The sequence below is a fragment of the Eumetopias jubatus genome, unplaced genomic scaffold (genome assembly GCF_037043125.1).
Source record: "Eumetopias jubatus isolate StellerSeaLion01/CBP00866 unplaced genomic scaffold, mEumJub1_p1.0 scaffold_7, whole genome shotgun sequence".
Taxonomy (NCBI): domain Eukaryota; kingdom Metazoa; phylum Chordata; class Mammalia; order Carnivora; family Otariidae; genus Eumetopias; species Eumetopias jubatus.
In genome coordinates, this window is record NW_028274813.1 from 138,315,502 (window position 1) to 138,329,972 (window position 14,471).

Genomic DNA, 14,471 nt, shown 5'->3' on the forward strand with positions numbered 1-14,471 from the left:
ACTGGGTCATCCGGGGCCTGTCTGCAAACTAATGCATTGTACTTTGGGTGTAATGGAGCTGAAAATGGAAAAAGCACTTGTGCAAGACTAACTCAGATGTCAGCAAACTTCTCCAGAGGATTCAGGGGAACTTGGCCGAGTGGCACCACACTGCTGGGAGACACAGCAGTCCCTGCAGTCTTGGTGAAAGGAGAGACGAGCGGGCCCACCACCGAGGCCATAAGCAGGGCCCCGTGTACACTTACGTTGGTTACTAACACCCTGGGCCTTAGATACAAACGTACCGGCCTCTGCATTGCTCGCAAGTGCTGCCAAGTGCGCACGCTTGCCCCCTGGCCCCTGGCCCCTTGTACAAGCGTCTGATGATGGGCCGTGGGAGTGTGAGCATGCTCTTCACAACGGCTGGCCTCAGGCCCGAGCCCTGCTCTGCCGCTTCCCAGCTGGGAGCCTTGGGGCAAGTTCCTTGACCTCCCTGTTCCTTCGTCCTCTGTAAAATGGTAACAGAAAATGCCATTCCCTAACTGGACCAGCCTTGCAGACACCAGCTGCCCAGGGATGCCTGAGGCTTGTGGGAAGAGCTTCCCCATGGGGTGGCCTTCATTTCCTTGTGCCTAGAACTGATTGATGGACTGACACCGCAGACAGATGGACCAGGGGGCCTAGGAGTATTTGCAACGATGAAACTAGCCGGACTGGAAAAACAGAAGTCCTGCACACCATGTTCACTGCAGCATGATTCACTACCATCAGGAGGCGGGGACAACCCAATGTCCACTGATGGATGAATGGACAAATGAAATGTGGTCTAGTCACACAAGGGAATATTATTCAGCCCTGAAAAGGAATGAAATTCTGACACAGGCTACAAGGTGGATGGACCTTGAGGGCATTGGGAGTTAACTAAGGCCAGTCCCCAAAGGGCAAGTACTGTCTGATTCCACTCATGTCTATGAGGCACCTAGAGCGGTCAAGTTCAGAGAGACAGAAGGTACAATGGTGGCTGCCAGAAGCTGGGCTTGGGAGAGATGAATGGGGAGTTGGTGTTTGATGGGTGCATAGTTTCCCTTTTGCACGATGGAAGACTTCTCAAGAGGGCTGCACAACGTACTGGACGCTTGAAAATGGTTAAGATGTTATGTTAATTGATTTTACCACAACTGAAACAGACAAAAGAAGAAACAGATGTCCCAGGAGAGAGCTGGGTCTGAAAGAAAAGGGAGTGAGGGAGGCCAATTCCCAAAACGTAATACAGCTTCTTAGCCACATGGGCCTCTCGTTCTGGAGAAAAGACAGGCTGCGCTAAGCTCCAGGAGGAGGCCAGTGCCCGGGCTAGCACCTCTCCCAAACACACACAGGTGTGTGCACACACAGGTATGCAATACGTGCACACGCACACACGTTAATGCACACCTGTATGCAAACGTGCGCACACCCGTATGTACACACACACACGTGTGTGCACACTAACAGCTGTGCAGAGGACCCTCCCTCTCACCTCTCACGTGACAGCACCCAGATTTCCGCAGACGCCCCCGTGCTGGGACCACTCACCCTGCACACGGACGACGGCCACCTGCCATGGGAAAAGCTTCTGCAGCGATCAGGCAGGAAACCGCAGGGGCTGTGCCCAGGAGCTAACGAATGCCATCTCCTAGCCAGGCGACCTGCCACCCTCCGGCCCTGCTGTGGTCAGGCGGGGTGGAGGGGCTCCCGGGAGCCAGGACTCCACGTGGGGCTTGGTGAGGGCCGAAGGGAACCTCTGAGAGCCTCACGGGCACTGGGGACAAGGAGGCCGGTGGTCATGGGCGAGGTGCCAGCCAGGGGACGCTCCACGACTGCAAGGCGGCAGGGGACCACAGGGGAGGGGACGGTTACCAGGCCAGGTCCCTCTGGGTAGGCTGGGTGGGCTGGAAGCCGAGGTCCGACCTGACCACGCTGTGAGGGCGAAGCCTTGCTCTCGTGCCCCCAGAGCAAGCCCTCGGTCAGGAAGAGCCAGCACCCTCTGGCCTTCGGAGTGTTCTCCCAAACACACTCCTCCCACTGCCACGAGGCCCCCGCCGAGCGACGGAGCCTGTGGCCTTCATCAGCCGCCACAGATGCTGGGACACGGCCTGAGCAGTGGCTGTGGGTGCAGCTGCCTGGTACCAGGGCCTCCGAGCTCCCCGGGGGAGAGCCTGAGCCGTTTTCTGGGCCACTGGGGGGGCGGGATGCATCACAGCAGGAGAATCCCTGCAGAATCGCTTGCTTTATCTAAAACCGTCCCTGGCGCTCTCGGGGCCAGCTGCCACATACTGGGGAGGACGTCCCAAGAACCACCGCCACCCCCCCCGCCGCTGCCTCTCATCCACAGTGTCGCCCCCAGGCCCCAAGCTGCACACACACCCTGGACCCGTGGCAGAGGCACCACGAAGTGACCAGCACTCTGGCTCAGGACTCTTGTCCGGGCGTCTGAGACCCGGGAGGCGCGGCCCAGGCGATGCTGTCTGCAGAACCGGGTATCATTTCCCCCCAGCTCCGAGGCCCCCAAAGCCTAGATCTGCTGCTGCCTTTATCCCCACACCTGCCAAACCTTCCAAAAAGCGCCTCTGCCCTCCTCACTGCCCTCAGCCTCGCAGCCACTGACATGGACCGGCGTGCCCGTCCCCACCTGCAGAGACCACCCCCCTTCACCTCCCCAGGACAGCCCCCTCATCAGCCACCCTACCTTCTTCCGGCCGCCTCCGACAAGGCAGGCTCACGCGTGCCCGCAGAGCCCCCTGCACCTGTCTCTCACCGCTGCTTCCCCAGGGACGGCGTCCCCATCGTCTCCTGCTTGCCTTAACTTAGCCCCGCTCCTTCCTTGTCTCTGCCCCCCGCCTTCTCTCCCCCAGTCCCAGATGGCCTCCCTGGCTGTGGGCCCTGGGGTGAGTTACTGAACCTCTGTGTGTGGCAGTCGCCTCCTCACGAGTACCCACGCTCCTCCTTGGGCCCTTGTAATTAGACAAGCCGAAGAGAGGCAGGGGTCTGGGGAGGGGGCAGCATCGGGCTTGTCCTGGGCTCACAGTCCCACACAGGAGCCTGGGAGGGTGGCACTTCTGAAGGAGCAGCATGGCTCCCAGGCAGGCCCTGGATGAGGGCTTAGCACGTCAGAGGCAGGTCAGGAGGCCCCTCCTAGCGCCTCCCTGAGCGTGGGGCCCGTGCTCATCCACACAGTGCTCACAGCTGCTGCAGCCAGAGACCCTGGGCGATTTATTTTTGCAGAGTCCCTAGGGCAGCTACTTGTGCCAAGGGCACCTACGTATGCAGCCTGGCTGGGCAGGGCCAGGCCACACCACCCCCCAGCCAGCTCCTGGGACAGATGCACTGACCTGGACAGAAGTCCCCCAGGGGATGCAGACAACCTGGCTGGGCCCCCATGCCTGGGTGCAAGTGCCAAGGGGCCTTTCTCCTCTGTAGAATCCAGGCCCCAGGGGGCCTTCTTTAAATGTCTCCGTGTACTTTATGGATTTTCTCTGTTAATCTTCACAACCACATTTTGAGGAGAGCCCAGAGAGGTGAAGTGACCCGCTCAGGAAGGTTTGGCCAGCCCTGGCTAGATGCCCCCACACCCTTTCCCTCTTAGTCACAGGCACCAGATGGCCACCTTCCCAGCCTGCCCTATGTTTTGTGGGGCGTGGGACTGAGTCCTGTGCGGGCGAGTGAGCTGTGGCCAGAGATGGCAAGGGCCACGCCTAGGTCCCTATCTCCCTGTAGCTGCCGCCATTCACGGAGTGGCTAGTGGGGGCCTCCAAAACCCAGGTGAAGGCACGACTGGGCCCCTGAGTGGCTCTGTGGAGCAAGGACCCCTCCCACAGTGGACTGTGAACGAGTGAGAAACCAACTCTCAGGATGCTGAGATTCGGAGAACATTTGTTAAAGCAGCAAGGGCGCACTACTAACACAGAAGGGACAGAAATGGCCCTGGGGCTCTCCCCAGCTCCATGTACTTCTCCACACTTCTGTACCAGATAGCAACAGAGAAAATTTTGACTCATTTACAGTTGTCTTTCTAGAACGTTCCCCCATTGTCTCTTCTGTGCTCATGGGCAGGCATACATATCCCCCCTCCCCTGACATGACTCCCACCTACTGCACCATCTCCTCCTCAGTTCTTTAATACTCAAAGCTGGCTTAAGCCATCTGGAAGTGACTGGCCTCGCCTCTTCTGTCCTCCGTCTGTGGCCACATCTTTGCCCACTGGGACCTTTGCACAGGGGATGACCAAGGAAACAGATTCACTCCAGGCAAACACGGGTCAAAGAAAAGGCAGGAACTCTGAACGAAGAGCTTTGGCCTGAGGAACAGGCACAGATGTTTGGGCAGACCAACACTCACTCGAGTCCAGAATCACCTCCTCCTGGAAGCCCTCCTGCTTCCTCAGTGCCTACACAGTGCAGGCACCTCACGGATGGCTCTGAATGGGTGAATGAATGAGTGAATATCTGTTGAACATAGAGAGTCAGATGTTGCCATTGGCCGGATGTGTCCAGACTGCAGTGGTTGGAACAGCCGTCACGGGGACAAGGGTGCTTCGAGCAGGGCTGGAGGGACCCATTCCTTGGCCACACACCAGCCCTCCGTCCCTGGCCAGGCCTGCCCCGGGAACTGCTCAAAGCTCCTGCCCAGCTGTGCCCACCCGCCAGGGCCTGTGCCGTCAGACAGAAGCGGCTACAGGGGCAGGGGGGTGGAGAGTGGCATCCCACCCCACCCCGCCAGCCCCCTGCATCCAGGCCCACACATGCGCGGTGGAGGTGGCCGAGGCGGAGAGGGCAGACTTACGATCCCGTTCTGCACGCTGAAGCCCAGCTGGTACTTGAGGTCCGGCCGCTTGATGAGGACCGTGGTGACCGGCGGACAGCTGACAATGTTGAGCTTCACCTGCGTTTGGTTCTTCAGACCCTGCAGGAGGGGGCAGGCATCACAGGGAGCCGTGGATGCCACCTACGAGCACACGCTCACAGGCCCAGACTGAGGCTGAGTCAGCTGGCAGGGCGGGAGCCCTGGGTGCACGAGAATGAGTCTGACGGGTCAGCCACCTCTTGGCTTCCACGTCCTTCGATGCAACCAGTGTGCGGGGTGACTGGCTACCCCGGGTGGGTGGGTGCCGTCTGAGCCTGGGAAAACCATGAACAGCCAGAGGCCAGGCCCTGTGCACCACGGTGATGACCAACGGGACAACACCAGGGTCACCCGCAGAGGGTCGTGGGAGGGGCCCTCCCCACGCCGGATGCGGGAGGAGCACCTTCTGTCTGGAAGGACCAGGGGGAAGCCTTCCTCAAAATAAAATGTGCTAATGGCAGGGGTGGGGACGGGAGCAAGGGGCTCAGTGAAAATCTGTAAGCAAGAGGATCTAGTGTCCTTAGCAAGCCTGGGCCAACCGGAGCCAAAGCAACCTCAGGGCGACCTGTGACTGTCAGCGGACGCCCCAGGCCACGGTTGTGAGGTGAGTCCAGGCAGACCAAGCCTCTGGTACCGCGGGCTGAGGCCTTTGCCGTGTCTACCGTCCAGCTTCCCAGGTGGTCACCCGTCATGCAGATGCTCTGCTGGGCTGGCTCTGGCCCCGAGAATGCCCTTCACCTGTCAGGCTGACGGGGACAAGGGTGCTTCGAGCAGGGCTGGAGGGACCCATTCCTTGGCCACACACCAGCCCTCCCTCCCTGGCCAGGCCTGCCCCGAGAACTGCTCAAAGCTCCTGCCTAGCTGTGTCCACCCGCCAGGGCCTGTGCCATCAGACAGAAGCAGCTGCAGGGGCAGGGGGGTGGAGAGCCGCATCCCACCCCACCCCGCCAGCCCCCTGCATCCAGGCCCACACATGCGCGGTGGAGGTGGCCGAGGCGGAGAGGGCAGGACATGCCTGTGTCCTCCAGCACCAAGACCACAGCGGGGGAGGAGGGAACAAGCCACAGGGGGGTGGGGGCAGAATGCAGACAGAAGACCCCAGGGCGGCCCCCAAGCAGGCAGAGCCCCCTGTCTGGAGACCCTGGACAGAGCAAAGGCACAGACGGTCAGAGCGGCCTCCCTGCTCTCAGACCCATGCAGGGGGCCCACCCCTCCCCGTGTGCCCAGGAAATGGGACTCTCAGTGTGAACCTGTGAAATTCCCATGCATACCGGGTCACCCTACATCTGGGGGTCCTCAGCCCTTGCCTGGGGTCTACGTCCCTCAGAACTGGCATCAGTGAAACCAAACGTCCCCTTCTCACCCCCAAGGGCAGCCCGGGTCCTGCTCTGATTTCAGTGCTATGGTATGGTCTTGGGTCTCTCTGGACCTGTTTCCTCACGTGTCAAGGGGGAAAGGACAAGGCAGCGAGAATTAAAGAAGGCAGGGGCCCCGCGTGCACACCTTGATGATGCCCTGGCAGGTGGCGAGGGGCAGCCCCACCAGGCTGGTGCCGTTGATGGACATGATCTGGTCCCCGATGCTCAGCTTCCCCGAGCGGGCCGCCGGGCCGCCGTTCATCATGTTTGCCAGGATCACTGTGGGCAGGATGGAGCCCCAGCCTGACTCCACCACCACCACGCCCAGGATCTCGCCCTTGTGCTTCTCCAGCTGCAGCTGTAAGGAAATGAGCAGTGAGAGGGGCCCGTGAGGGGGGCCGGGGGCCTGCGCGCCTACCCCCTGGCCTCGCCCAGCTCTGGCTCCCAAGCTGGAACCAGAACCACAGACTCCCTCCCGCCCGTGCCCAGCATGGGCCCCTCCAGGCCCCAGCACGGCGGCTACATCCTCCTAGCTCCTGCTGTTCTCACCTCCCACAAACCCATGGAAGCGAGAAGAATGTTAGACTCCAGGGCTCACATCTGCCCCCAGCTTTTGCTCCTATCTAGAAGAGTCCTACCTTCTATCCACCCCAAGGGTCGCTCTCTCAGAAAGCTGCCTGTCATTCATTCAGCAAGAAGCCACGCATATTCATTCATTCATTCATTCATTCAACAAGCAGTCTGATTATTCCTTCATTCAGTTCTTTACAAGCAGTCAGGTTATGGGTCATCTGCAGGGTATGTGCTCCCGTGTCTTAGGAGGACTTTCTGCAGATCCCTGAGCAGCACACACTGGGCCATGCTCAGGCCTCCACCTCTGGGAGCTTTGAAACTCCCCTGAGCAGCGCACCCAAGTCCTCCGTTCCGAAGACGCTTCTCAAATGCTTTCCAGAAACACCTCCTGGGTGCTGAGCTCCAGTAGATGATAATAGCGGCATTAAAAGGCACATTTTCAAGGTCATTAAGACTGATCGTAATCAGCTCCTTTGTTAGAACACCACCTCATTTCACACCCCAGTGCTCAGCTCCGAAGGCAGGAGCAAACGTACATTCGGGGCAGCACGTCACTCCGCCGTGAGGACAGGGATTTGCGTGAGGGCCCTTCGAGGGCTCGCTCTCGTGTCCTCTCCCAGGGAGCTGCTCGGGGGCATCGCCGGGCGGCTCCGGTCTGCAGGGGCTCAGCGTGGGCGGCAGGGGCCACTGCAGCATGACATCCCGTGGCCCGCCCACGGCGCGCGTGGCTCACCTCCTTGCAGTTCTCGGAGTTGGAGAAGTGGATGAGGTCATCGTTGTACATCTCCTGGGTGTTGATGATGTCGCTGTACTCCTTCTGGCTCAGGTCTTCGGGGTTGATGCCGTTGGCGCGCAGGAACTCCTGGTAGGCCACGCTGAAGGCCTGGCCGATGGACTGTGCGATCAGCTGGGCCTGCGGGCAGGGAGAAGCCCACTAGGGACCGGCACAGAACCACAGGCGTGCCATGCAGCCCAGAGAGGAGGGGCCGCGGCCGGGCTGGGCGCAGGGTACACATGTAAGTCTGCAGGGGGCCCTTGCCCGGGCTTAAAGGAACAAGAGAGAAACTGTAGGGTCTCCTCTGGTGGATAGCTGTCTTGCCACCAACACCCCACGGTCGGCCGTGGGGTGAGCCTCTCTGCTGCTTTGTACCTGGCAGGGACCGGTCCTGACTGCTCCCGCCAGAGCTGTTTCCGTCCCTGACCATCCAGGACAAAGCGCAGTTTCAAATAAAGTCTGGGAAAATTATGAATTGTTTGCTAAATATCCTATCTTTGTTGTTTTAATTGGTGGCTGCAGTATATTTTCTTTCCACCCATCTTACTCCAAAAGTAGACTTGAGGTGCGTTCTCAGAGGAGGGTCACAGAGACTCTCAGTTGTCTCCCTCACATTTATGTCTCATTAGCAACAGAACCCAGTGTCAACCGGGGAGGCAGAGTGTGTGTCCATCTGTTTTTGTGGGGGGATGGTGGCTGTTCCAGGCTGAGGCTGATGAGAAGCACAAGACCTGGAGACACCGGCATAGACCCCACAGAGCATAGCACCTCTTTCCACTACAGGGAACCACTTGTGTGCACGTTACTGAAGCTCCGACACTGCAGAGTCCTGGACATTGAAAAGTCACTGCCAGGCTTTGCCTGTCACCAGCCAGTGTGCAGACAGGGGACGGCTGAGGGGCAAGAGCTAAAGTCCCGAGCTCCCGGAAGGACACCAAGCACTCTGGCAAGCATGTAGCCCTGGAGAGCAACAGGGCTCCCAGGGGCTTGGCCCCCAGCAGGGCCTCCTCCACACCCAGCCCTGACTGCGGGAGCCCTGGGGCTGCTCTACCGCCTGCCGCCACCTGCCTCCCAACAGCCATCAAAGGGGCCTTCTGCATGGGCGCCCCCTGCAAACCTCAGGAGCAGAAAATGGTAAAACCAAGGACATGACCTAAATGCCTAAATCCCTTCCTCCCTCTACACACTGCACGCTTTAAGTGCTACAAATGAGTATGTCTTTGTACCAAAGTGGGCTGGGCCGGATGATAAAGGCAGAGCCGGAGCGTGGAAGGCTTTCCCCAAAGAGGTACGGACTCTGATTGAACTGCCCTCCCACACTGGGTCCGGAAGAGTTTACAGGAAGGACAAGCCGATGTTCACTTGGCAGGAATAAGCCCTGCTCACTCCCAAGACCAGCATTTTGGCATTTTGGCCGCACCACTTAGGGTGGATTGGCCAGAGCTGTGGTGCCTGGAGGCCACTGGGAGATACCCCGGCCTGGACACGTGTGGACTGGAGGGTGGGGAGCCCAAGGTGGTGCACTGAGGAGCAGCAGAGCAGTAGCCAGGGCCCTGGCTGAAGCTGGGAGTCAGGCCTTGGAAAGAGGCCGGAAGAGGGTAGGGGCAGGGGATGGGGACCCAGGACCTGCCCTGCCCCAGTCCCAAAGCTTGTCGGGTCTGTCCCCAGCTGACTGTGGTCCCCTGACAGGGAGGGGTTCTGAGAGCATCGCTCCCTTCACCCCTGCACAGATAGCCTGGCGGTGCTGCCCGATGCCCTGGGACTCTGCCTGGGGTTCTGCCTGGGTGCCCCACCCCAACCCACAGGAGCTCCTGGGGACAGTGAGGCCGTTCATGCCTAGGTTCCTTGGGGTGCAATCCAGGAGCCCTTGGCATCTCCCCTGCAACTGCTGGTGACGGTCTCCCATTTCCCCATCCGCCCTGTGTCCTGGTGTCCCTTCCAGCCGGCCTGGGGGACACACACTGGCAGCCCTGCAGACAAGGGGGCTCCCCTGCCCCCCAGCTCACAGCCAGGGCCTGTGGGTGTTCAGTGCTGTGAGGCCAGGAGCCCCGCGCAGGGGGCTCGGAGAGGGCAGGCATTGGCAGCTTGGCCCTCAGAGGCGGCCTCCTGCAGGAGGTGAGGCAGGGAAAGGCAGCTGCCATACCCCAGCACTGCTTTGCCTCAGCACTTTTGCCCGTGTGGCTCATCTATCCTGGTCTCAGCCCGGCAGTGCCTGAGCTCCATTTTATAGAGGGAAACTGAGTCTCAGAAAGATCCACTGCTATCCTTAACACCACCTTCTGTTTTTCCCCGGGTGTTCCGTCTGCTGTCACCAGACCCTCGGATCCCTTACTCATCCCCAGCAGACCCCCGGACGGAGCCACCATCCAGGTCCTATGCTCTGGGCAGCTTCTGAGTGTCCCCCCGCTCCGCACCCCACCGGGTGGGTCCTTCCTTCACTTGTTCAAGGGCCACTCAGAGTGCCACTCACACCCACCTCCGCTGGCCCTCAGCCTTATCTCCCCCTGCACAGAGAACAGGGGGGCCGCAGCAGCACCCCCGGACAGCGGCACCCCTGACGCTAGCCCTCAGCCCACAGCCATCCACAGGGGCCGGTACCCTTTGCCACTGGCCTTACCCTGCCCATCACTCACAGCCCTTCCCGAGGGCCCATCTCCCCCCACCAGGTCTCTAAGTCATCCTCAAGCCCTGAGTCACACGGAAGTGCCCATCCAGGTGCCCGTGGAGATCTGGATCGTGGGGAGAGGAATCCGTGTGCGCACAGCACTCTCCTGGCCTCACAGCACTGAACACTCTCTTCTCCCATCAATATACCATCGCTTCAAAGCACTTCTAGATGACTTCAACTTCTTAGCAAAAGGATGACTACCTCCATCCCTCAGCCCTGCCTTCAAATATAAAAATCTGGGGGCCATTCCCTTCTGCTTCAGGTGCCTGCCCTGCAAGTCCATATGTGCACAAGAATGCCCCTTTCCAAGGATTCATGGAGAAGCGATGGGTTTTCAAAATTCTACTTTGGCAACACCCGCAAGATCTGCCTGCCAGGGGGCAGCAGAGAGACCTGGCCCACTGTCCCGGGTGCTCACCCCTCGGCCCCCTGCTCCCTTCTCTGGTCTCCTTCTCCCAATTCCAGGCTCAGAAAGATGCTCTCATCCCACTGAAGGAAAGAGTCAAAGGGCTCATGGTCTCTTAGCGAGTCTGGAGTATTTTAAATGCCAACATGAAATGGCCATGAGCAAAAGCAGAGCTGTTCCTCGAGCACAGATGTCGCCTCCTTTTGCACAAGCCTGCCGTGTGAAAATGTGCATCTTAACCACAGAAAAGTCAGGGAGTAATTTGTTCTAGGAGAAAAAGATTGTGTTAAAGGATTTCTTCAGATAGCGCCCCTGGCCTATTTAACTACGGTTCAATTTACGAACAGCCCTGAAGGAAGTATTTCATGAAGTGAAGTAAAACTACATTCACTGTCTCTGCAAACTCGAGTGTTAGAAGAAAACCCCACTGATTCCACTGGAAACATCCATGATGGTGCACAGGATTTCTACCTGAGACATGGTTTCCAAAGAGCCTGGGATGCCGCCAGAGCCCTGGTGAAGTCGGGGCTGTTGGGAGGGGCGCGGCAGGCCTGCGTGTTTACTTACGTCCTCAGACTCGAACACGTGGCAGATCATCTTGTACTGCTTCTTCCCCTCTTGGGCCCCAGGGGTGGTCTCGATGCAGTCCTGAGAGGCTGACCGGGGCATGCGGCGCCTGGCCATCAGCACCACGATGTTCCCAATGTCCGCGATGTAGGAGATGGTACGCAAGGCGTGGTCCATCATGGTCTCCTGTCAGGAGTGGGGCGGATCCAGGTTAGGAAACATTAGGGAGAACAAGCCATCAAAAAACACTCAAGTCCGGGATTTCTTGGCCTTGACACTAATGACCTTTGCAGGGGGTCTTTCTTGTGAAGGTTTGTTCCATACACTGTAGGATGGTTAGCGGCATCTCTGGCCTCAACCCAGTAGGTGTCAGTAGCCATCACCCCCTTCCCAAGTTGTGACCACCAAAAGAATTTCCAGCCTTTGCCAAATGTCCTCATGGGGGACAACAGCACCCTGGTTGAAAATCACTGCTCCAGGGAACAGAGTGTTTGAGGGCAGTGATGCACAGCCAAGATGAATCTGCCTTCGCCCCACAGCACCCTCCCACTGCTTCTTGGAGGCACGACATCAGGGGGAGCTCTTGGTCCCTGCTGGAGGAAGAGTGGGGAGGCTGTCACCGGGTGAAGCCTGTCCCCACCTGATCAGAGGCGGTCTGTGGCTCTGGAGAAGGGTCCCTTCCCTGCAAGGCACGTGCTTTTCCCTAGCAGATGAGGAAGGCTCCGAGGCCAATGTTTTCCACAGATGAGTTCTTCCCAGGGAGCCCAAGTAGTGCAGGCCCCGGTCAGGGGACACTGAGGCAGCTCCCCTGACTGATGGATGGGTCTCTGTGGCCATTCAATTCCCTCAGCTCCTGGCAGGTCCATTACTCTTGATGGCTTTTGTCGTCTGACAGGAATCTCCACAGAGCGTCGTGAGCATGACCCCTACCTAACAAGGCTGCACACAAAGGCTCTGAAAAACTCATCAGTTGGTCTTTTATTGCCTTTGTGCTTTTTCCACAAAAGAAAAATTGGCTGCTTCTGCAACCTCGGAAGGCCCTTTTCTTCCTCACAGAATCCATTTTTACAGCAGATATTACCCCACGTCTGTCTTCCAGGAGCTGATCTGTTTCCTGGCCAAGGCTAGGGGGGTGGTTTCAAACCACAAGAGCCACTTTTCAGGAGGGGGGACCAGACAGGGAACTGTCGAGGGTGGCTCTTCAGCATTTCCTGATTTCTGGCCACATGCCCCGGGCACAGCCATCATCCTCGCAGACAGAGGTACAAGTATGAATGCTGGGCTTTATTTTAAAATAGATTTACTGTCTAGCTCTGTTCGTTGCAAGGGCCCAGGAACAAGGAGACCCCTGCGACGGTGAACACGGCCAGCACCCAGGTCTTTGTTTCTGTAATATCATTCCCCATGAAAAGGAACTGTGTGTGGCTCCTCAAGAAATGGCTGATTCCAGGTCTGGGGCAGGGGAAGCGTAAGGGGAGCTGGGAATGCCTCGCTACCTCAGAAAGCAAGGACGTGCTCAGTGACTAAAGGGAAGATGTCAAAGCCACCCAGGACCCAGTTTAAAGGTCTCTGGCTGAATTGGGGATCACCAGAGCACCAAAAAGAATAATAAGGATAATAATTAAAACACAAGTTAAAAAAAACAACTCATCGGTCCACAGTGAAGAGAGAGAGAAAGAAACAAAAAGTCTTCTGCACAGGGAGAGGTCCAATAATAAAAGTGGAGAGCGTGACATAATTAGGAAATGCACCATTTTTGCACTTCCGGTGTTGGAACCAACTCAAGCAAGATGATCACTGGGTGCCAAAACCTGCAGGCAAAATGGGTATTGGGGAACAGGGTCCCCACACATCTGGAGTGTCAGCACACAGATTACTTGCTGATGACAAAGAAGCAAAGGGATCATTACCCTGGTATCTGGCCATCCTCTGTCCTCCAACAGGCCCAGGAATGGAGGTCCGACCCCAGGGACAGTGGGGCCTCCCTCTCCCTCAGCAAACCTCAAGGACACAGCACTGCCTGAGGCCTTCCCGACCCCTCCCTCCCTCTGGCCCATGCCCCTGGCCTCCTGCCCTCCTGCCCTCTTTCTCCTTGGCTCACTTGTTCCTCACAGATCTGTCTTCTCCACCAACAGCAGTGATGAAGGCCCAGGAAAAATGAGCAGAATCTGACCACAGCACAGGGTTCACAGGTAGAAAATCTTAAGACAGCCCCACCCCTGCTGGAACACCACCCACTCAGAGGGCCGAGGGCTCACACGGCATTTCCACCCTCCTGCTCGATTCCCCAGGCCTGTCATGCACAGGTTTCAGGAAGGCCCTTCTAGAATGCTGATGGTGAGCACACAGCTTCCGACTCCCTGCTCCTTCCCCTTCATTTTGCCTACTTAATCCCAGCTGCAGCACACCTACAGGCAGGCTTTTCTCTGCCTAGCCTGGTGCTCCTCGGCCGCCTGCAGCTCCCTCTAGATTCCACAGCCACAACTCATTCAAGACCGGGGTCCGGAGCGACTGTCCTGGGGGACAGCCCTTCAGCTCATTCCCAGAGGGAAAGTTCTCCCGCAGCTAGATCTCGTTCTGCTCTAGTCCCTGAAGTGGGAAGTTAGGGGTTTAAGTGCATGATTTTAAACAACGGTCTTTAAAACGCTTACCTGTGTGTCCGCATTTAACACCTTGATCCTCTGGGTGGAGATGAAAAGATCCACTTCGGTCAGAGTCTGGGCATCCCCCTCCGAATTCTAAGAAAGGACAGTGGGTACTGTTACAAATAAAATAAATAAAAATAAATAAATAAACTAACTTGAACAAAGGCCTGACAATTTGACTAATGACCCTGAAAGGCCCTAGAGGGAAATGCTACTCCAGCTTGGAGCAGCCATGGGAAATCTAAATTGCATGCCGCCTTCCAGCGCAATCCGGAGCGAAGTGAGTTCTAAAGGCAGTTTGCACAGGGCGTGAAGAAGGAGGGAGGAGACAGCTTCCGGAAGCCTGAGCATGGAGGGGGGCCGGACGCCTGGGGTCTTGGGTCCCAGCATCCAAAGCGCAGCCCCTCCACTCCCTAAAAAGTAGGCCTGCCTGCCAACCCTTATCAAACTCAGCAAAGGCACAGGGTCTGTGTACTCGGGCTACATACATTTCTGGGATTTGGGATTCCAAATATCCCCAGGAAATGGGGAAGGAATTTTCAAAGAGGATGGATTAGATCGTCAGCCTCTTCTTCTGATTTAAACAGCCCTAGTTATGTCAACCCCCCAGCAGGCTTAATGC

General features: G+C 57.8%; 1 protein-coding gene across 2 annotated transcripts in view; it reads right to left on the bottom strand.

The window, feature by feature from the left end:
- Window positions 1-14,471, bottom strand: part of APBA2 (amyloid beta precursor protein binding family A member 2) — a 65,275-nt gene that overhangs the window by 5,147 nt on the left and 45,657 nt on the right. For both annotated transcript variants that reach the window (XM_088025212.1, XM_088025211.1), the window contains 5 exons: window positions 13,856-13,942; window positions 11,205-11,390; window positions 7,522-7,701; window positions 6,361-6,573; window positions 4,798-4,917 (listed from right to left, as the gene is read on the bottom strand). In XM_088025212.1, coding sequence (XP_087881338.1) covers window positions 4,798-4,917; window positions 6,361-6,573; window positions 7,522-7,701; window positions 11,205-11,390; window positions 13,856-13,942 — 786 coding nt within the window. The remainder of the gene's footprint in view (window positions 1-4,797; window positions 4,918-6,360; window positions 6,574-7,521; window positions 7,702-11,204; window positions 11,391-13,855; window positions 13,943-14,471) is intronic.